This window comes from Nannobrachium achirus (genome assembly GCF_963921795.1).
Source record: "Nannobrachium achirus genome assembly, chromosome: 23".
Taxonomy (NCBI): Eukaryota; Metazoa; Chordata; class Actinopteri; order Myctophiformes; family Myctophidae; genus Nannobrachium; species Nannobrachium achirus.
The window spans coordinates 11,893,786-11,901,158 of NC_137830.1; the positions used below are offsets into that span (position 1 = coordinate 11,893,786).

A 7,373-nucleotide genomic window follows, 5' to 3' on the forward strand; every position below is an offset into this window, starting at 1 on the left:
TCAGTCAAGTCAATGGATGAAAACACGGTGGCTGTTACAGGGTTCCCACACATTTTTACCAATTAATTTCCAAAACTTTTCCAAAACCTTTCCAGAATATTTAACCCAATTTCTAGGACTATATAACAATAATTCAGCTCAATACCAAGTTGCTTACTCCTATGCGCAATGCCCAAAGACAGGTAGTGTATGCCAGAGGTGCTCAACCTTTTCAGTGAGTGACCCCCGAAATAATCATATTTTAACTGGGGACCCGGCACCCTGACGAGCACTAAGAGTTGAGGAATTTAGTACAACACGTTTCTATTGTGAAAATAGCAGATCTATATGCTCATATGTGAGCATGTAGATCGGCTATATTCACAATTTCTGCCTCTAATATTAGTCAATTTGGCCAATGTTTAATTTGTCATTTCAGAGGTATTAACAAAATCAATAACCAAAGACAATGCATAGCTATTTCTTCCAGGACCCTTGATCAATTCCAAAACTTTTCCAGTACTGGAAAAATATTTTTCTAATTTCAAAATATTTCCAGGAATTTCATGACCGTGGGAACCCCTTTTCGACTGCAGTTTTAGCACCACACCACACCACACCACACTACACCACACCACACCGCACCACATACAAATATCTACATTTCCATTACAAAAAGGTACCCCTATCGGTAAGAAACAAATTGACCCTTTTAACTGTGATTATAATACAATATAAATTTGTATTACAACTATCCTAATTATAATGCACTGTAATGGATTATAACTGTGATTATAATACATTATAAAGTATTAATGTATTACTATGATAATTAAAATACACTATAATAGATTATAATAGTGGTTATAACAATAGAGTCTATTATCATGTATTACAACTATATCCTGGTGGTCTAAATGAAAAGTCAGTGAGTGATCAGTCATTATAAAGTGTTTGGCCCTATTTGGCCTAGCTCAGACCTACTCTAGAGTGGATACTTTTTAGTACCCTGTTTTGTACCACTTTCACACCACTCTACCCAGATCCTTGTAGTGGAAAACCTGGCACAAGTGGGCAGTGTGGTGGTGTGGAGTTGGGCCAGTGGAAAATGGGCTTAGTTACCCCGCCAGTCTGTCTTTGATGATTCTGTGCCAGAAGCGCAGCGTGTCTCTGAGGAACGCCTGCAGGTGCGTGCAGTCGGACTCCTTCAGTCCCACGTCCAGGCTGGCCATGGTCCCCACGGCCGCGATGGCCTCCCACACACTGTTGGTCATCAGACACTGCTGGATGCTGTCACTGCACGCAGGCGCACACACACACAGGCACACGCCACGCGCACACACACAGGCACGCGCCACGCGCGCGCACGCACGCACACAGACACACACACACACACACACACACACACACACACACACACACACACACACACACACACACAAAGTTTGTCGTCACTGGCTGTCACAATTATTACGTAATCGCAGTTATTTGAGATAATCACACATTCTTTATTGTAATCGCCATAATTGTTTCCATGTCGAAACGTTTTATAAATACAATATAATTACCGGTCGGTATTCAATAATATCAGTAATTTCTGTCATATCTGCGTTGCGCAATTTTTTGTTTTACAAAGCCTAAAAAGTCAAACAGAAATGCTATTTTTATATGTTCCAATGTTCGAACCAAAACCACAATGGTTAAAGGGATATTTCACTTTCAAAAAGACTTTTGGTCATTTTATCATCTAATCAGGCTTTTATGAACACACTGAACAGTTTTTAATTTGCTTCATTCAATATTCAGATATTTGACATAAATGTTATCAGGAAGCTTGATCCAGAGCCTCTCCACATACACACACATTGTAACTTCAAACTCCATTTTAACCATGATAGATTCATTAGAAACAGCCATTTTATTTTTCTGGTGACTCATACTACCCTCCTAATGCGTGAGCAGGCCGTGTTTTTTCGATAACTTTTTTCATTTATTTTTAATAATTCTTTGGGAAAATGAAAAATAGTTAATGCAAAAATGAATTATTAAAAATAAATTAAAAGAGTTATCGAAAAAACACGGCCTGCTCACGTATTAGGGGGGTAGTTTGAGTCACCAGAAAAAATAATGGGTGTTTTTAATGAATCTATCATGGTTAAAATGGAGTATGAAGTTACAATGGGTGTGTATGGGGAGAGGCTTTCGGCCTGGAGAGCCTGGTAACATTTACATCAAATATCTAAATATTGAATGAAGCAACTTAAAATCTGTTCAGGGTGTTCATAAAAGCCTGATTAGACGATAAAATGACCAAAAGTTTTTTTGAAAGTGGAATATCCCTTTAAGGCAAAGGAACTGCATGTCGTTGCCGTCAGTTAGCAACCCTGGACCTCGATATTAAAATATATAAATATATATTTTTTAAAAGGTTTCCCACCCAACAACGACGATATCCAATCATGAGGAATTTTACCTGAGTTCCTCTATCCGCTGTAGACACTGCAGGTATTTCATGTGTCTGTCTATGACGTCAACCTGACCCAGCGTCTGGCTGAGTGTGTCCACCCATGGCTGAGCCCCCTGTAAGTGCTAGGGAAAAAAAAAGAAGAAAACTTTTTCAAGGAGGGTAAGGAGTCACTTTTTTTGATGCCTGTCGGTAGGACATTCCACATTCTGGCGGCATAGCAGCAGAACAAATTTGACCACATTTTTAACCAGTAAAGCTGGCCGCACACTAGCCGATAATCGGGCTATTTAATTACCCTCCCGACAATCGGGCTGCCACCGACTGAAACGGGCCCGACAATCGGGCATGAACGTCGTCTAGCGTGAGGTCTCACAGATCCACTCGGAGCCCAGCCGAGTGGCTTGGAGGACGATCGGGGGTAGCCCGACTCTTTTCAAACATGTTTGATATTTTCCTGGATCAGTACTGGTCTGGAAGACTGGAACAGCAGCAGGGGACTGACAGAAAATAGGTACAGCAGCCGCTGATAGACGCAAGTCTCTGAGCATACATCTGACTGAGTGACAGATCAATCTCTTTTTTTTTCTCTCCACCTCTCCCTCTGCCTCTCAACTCACTCACTCACTCACTCACTCACTCACTCACTCACTCACTCACTCACTCACTCACTCACTCACTCACTCACTCACTCACTCACTCACACACTCACACACACACACACACACACACACACACACACACACACACACACACACACAGCCCACGCGCCCACACACAGACACACTTTTCATAGCGTCCGTCCGTCCATCAGGTTGTATCACTATCATGAATGATTAGGATTTAAATTAAAACTCAACGGCAGCGCATATCAAACAAACAGAAGAAAGACTGCGACCAGCACACATCCCTTGCAAGTAGGTGGGACGTTCGCGAACGAATCGAGTATTTTGAACGGCTCTTTGAAATGAACGATGGGATCCGGTTCGCAGTAGGGAGCCGTTCCTTTCTAATGAACAGTGGTGGGAAAATAGCCTACTGCAATCAATGTGGAAATACTCTGCCACAAGTAGATGGAATGGTTTTTGGAATGTTAATATACTTGAGTAAAAGTACAAACGTATTGGTATCATTCAACATTTAATTAAAGTAGCCTACAGAGAGTAGGCTACCAATAGGCAATAGTAGAAAGTAGGCAGAATGTCCTGTTTCACAGATTTCCCAATGAACAAAATGTAGAAAAATCTTATGAAAATAGCCGATCTACAAGCTCACAATGCAACGCATTGTGAGCAATTTTCAAATGGCAGGTATGTAGGCCTACCTATATGGCAGAAATAAATGTATCTAGGGTTGAAGTTATTTGTAATTATAATCAAAATCTACAAAGTAACTAATGAGCCAGTCTTTTGAACGGCTCTTTGAAAGGAACGGATCCCAGAGATCCGGCTCGACTTCAAAGAACCATAAATCCCGTCAAAGAAGTACACGCCCATCCTGATCTACAAACCTACAACGTGGCACGGAACAGACACAATTTGGTATTGGAGATCTTGTTCTGGGTGCGCTACACAGTCATACGACTAATCATAAATCAGGCACCATGAGATGTACAGAGCAGCGTTTTAGCGCAGGAGAGGGGATGTCAGAGTTGGATGTACATGTAACGTGTCAAAGTGAACTCATAGTATCATCAAAATAGGACACAACTTCCATATTGAAGCTTTTTTCTTTCCGTTGCGTGAGGCGGTGTTGTGTGTTGAGTCAGTGGATAACGTCATGTGTTTGTATGTGCGTGTGCGTGCGTGTTACAAAGCACAGCTCTCAGAACAGCCCCCGTGGCATCTTGTATTCATTATATTATTTATTATTGCTATGTTCGAGCCCGACTCAATCGGGATAGAATCCTGTAGCGTGCGGAGCACCCGACTGTTCAAAACGGCTAGTGTGAGCCCGTTTAGATAATCTGGCCAGATAATCTGAAAAAATGATCCTGTAGTGTTTAATTCTACCCGATTCAGTCGGGCCCGATTATCGTGTAGTGTATGGCCAGCTTAAGACTCCCTAACCGTCACGTCGCATACACACACTTTAGAAGGCGATCATAGCCAATCAGGAGGGAATATGGGAAATGGGACAGATCCATGTTGATGACATGACTTTAGAGATACTGTGTACGGCTTTGCGTGATTTTAGGCCAAAATCTGTAGGAGCAGTGTCCAAAAATGTGTTTTGCAAAAATATGCCTGATGGTGGCGCTAGAAGAGGGCCATGTGAGAAATGAGGGGCAGAGGTTGTGATTTGCCATCCAAGGCGTGTATGTGCAAAGTTTGGCATCGATAGGGCCAACAGTGGCGGAGATAAGAGTAGGGGCAAAAGTGTGACGTGACATGAGGGACAGGCGGAGAGACAGCCGGTAGAGCTTTTCAAAGTAACTTGCGACCTGACGGTCGCAATCAGCTCTGTACCTGTTGTAGTGTATTAGAGAGAGCCCTCTCTTTCTGCAGCAACTGCTCAAGCGAGTCCCCGGCCTCCTCCGCTGCAGTCAAGGCCGCAGACACCTTCAGGGGCACAGAGCTGGATACTGTCAACACCTGGTGGAGGGGACGGACCAGACACTTGTTAAGCAACAAAGACCTTGTTGACAACACAACACAACCCAGTGCTAGTCCATGACTAGGGCTGTCGCCATCACACATTTTCCTTGACGATGAATTGTCACACAAATAATTGCGATTAACAGTTTAATTGTTTTTGGCATTGAACATTGTTGGAACACATGATTAAAATGTATATTTCTGTTTGGCTTTTAGGCTTCGTAAACAAAAGCAGATACAACAAAACTTGGATAATTTAATAACTTTATATGAATAGTGGAAATAGCCAAGCTACAAGGTCAAAGCGTGTAACGTGCTATTTCCACTATTTTTGAAACTCCAACATGGAATGATTACTGTATGACGATTATGCAAAAATAATTGGTTACCGGTGACACTTCACACAGTGTGTGAATCCTCATTTGGAACTGAGTGTGTACAAAAATATAATTAATTTTGTTAGTTCCGAGTTAAATTACTGGCTACCCAAAGACTTGGACAGGGGGACAATCCAATTTCACTGTTGTGCCAGTGCTACTAGCCCTCGAATGGCTGTGATATTACATAGCATGCCAGTTCCAGCTGATCTCCAAGTTCATTGTCACATCACAAGTACAAGTGTGGGTGAAATGATTTTCCATACTAAGCTCCCAAACATTGCAATTCAATAATCATAAGAAACTAGTTTTTGTACACTGTGTGTGTGTGTGTGTGTGTGTGTGTGTGTGTGTGTGTGTGTGTGTGTGTGTGTGTGTGTGTGTGTGTGGAGACACACACTAGTGCATAGTCACGGTTATAATGAGGGAGTTAATGCATCCAGAGCCGTGGTAAATGCTGTCACATGAGTTACACAGCACACACTGCAAGAAAAAACAACTAACTAAACAAAGCAGACAAGCTTGAATCTCCACATAGACTCATAGACTGTTTACCTACTGGTCAGAGTGGCTAAGTTTACATCCCATAATCGAGTGCTATTAATTATAAGAAAGTGGGGTCCGGGGACCCCCAGGAGTCCTTGGGGGAGTTCCAGTGGGTCCCCAGCTAATAGTTAGGATCCAATTGGACATTATGGGTCTGTAACTAAGAGTGTACAAATGGAACCAAATGGACCCGCTGTACACTCTCAGAGTTCAATTAACAAAGATTGTACAATACAAATTGGGGTCTCAGAGATAGAATAGAAATGACATTAAATGGGGGTCCGTAGCCTAATGCATGTTAAACTGGGGGTCCTTGAAATTAAGGGTTAGGGTTAGGGAATCACTGCTAGAGAGCCGAAAAAATCTTCTCTTATAGGGGGTCCCTGGCATGAATTTTCAAATGGGGGTCCACGGGTTAATAATTGTCAATTTGGGGGTCCTTGACATGCAGTTTGAGAACCACTGGCCTAAATCGGTGCATCCCAAAGTGGATTCCAGGGAATTGACCCATACAAGTCAGTCTGTAACTCTGAGTCTCTGACAGTGAGCTTGTAGATCTGCTATGTTTGGCTACAGTTCTCAGCATATGGACAGACACTAGGGTTCAAATTGTCAATATAAAAAGGATTGGAAGATTTGGAGGACCCCCTGTAGTAACTCTATCGGAGGACCCCCTAGAGGTCCCGGACCCCCTGTTGAAGAAGACCCCTGGCCTATTAGATCATCACGAATGGCTCGATCCTGACCTGTTCCTCCAGCAACTTGTTCTCTGCAGTCAGCCTCTCCAGGATCTCCCCGACATTCTTCAGTGACTTCACGTCGCTGCCCACCTCCTTCGCCATGAAATCCAACACGTAGTCTTCTTCTGGGAGGGCCCCGCTGTCCCCCCTTGCACAGTCGGCATCTTCAACGGTCTCTGTGGGCAACTTATTGTCCATCAGCGTCTTGTCTTCCTCGGCTGCCGTGGGCGCCGCCATGTTTTCCTCTCTATGCATAATAATCTCCACGTCAACATCTCACAGACTCACACAGTGAGCCAACACGCTGCCTGCGTAAACAGTGAAATGTCTCCCTCTTGTGGTTTGTGAAACGTATTGCAGGCAGTAGTGGTTCTCACAGGGCATTGATTGGTTATCAGTCCAAGGAGGGACCTCCAGGGGTCCTTGAGTTAGGAGGAACCAAATGGACCCTTATGGATCTGTAACTCTGAGAGTGAACCAAATTGGGATCCTTTTGTACACTCTCCGAGTTAAATCAACATTGATTTTACAATATAAATTGGGGTCCCAGAGATTGATTGATTGATTGATTGATTGATTGATTGAAGAATTTATTAGAAGTTTACATAGGAAAAGGTACGGTTTCATGACAGTACAGTTCACTGGTACAAGGTCAACTATAAGCTCAAGA

At 43.0% G+C, this 7,373-nt stretch overlaps 1 protein-coding gene across 1 annotated transcript in view; it reads right to left on the reverse strand.

The window, feature by feature from the left end:
* LOC308309058 (RAD50-interacting protein 1-like) overlaps positions 1–6,941 on the reverse strand; it is a 36,709-nt gene extending 29,768 nt beyond the window's left edge. Inside the window, exons 1-4 of the mRNA XM_080754522.1 lie at positions 6,710–6,941; positions 4,912–5,037; positions 2,453–2,568; positions 1,102–1,275 (exon numbers count right to left, since the gene is read on the reverse strand). Of these exons, the coding sequence (XP_080610648.1) occupies positions 1,102–1,275; positions 2,453–2,568; positions 4,912–5,037; positions 6,710–6,940 (647 nt within the window). The 5' untranslated portion in view covers position 6,941. The remainder of the gene's footprint in view (positions 1–1,101; positions 1,276–2,452; positions 2,569–4,911; positions 5,038–6,709) is intronic.
* Positions 6,942–7,373: the final 432 nt, after the last annotated feature.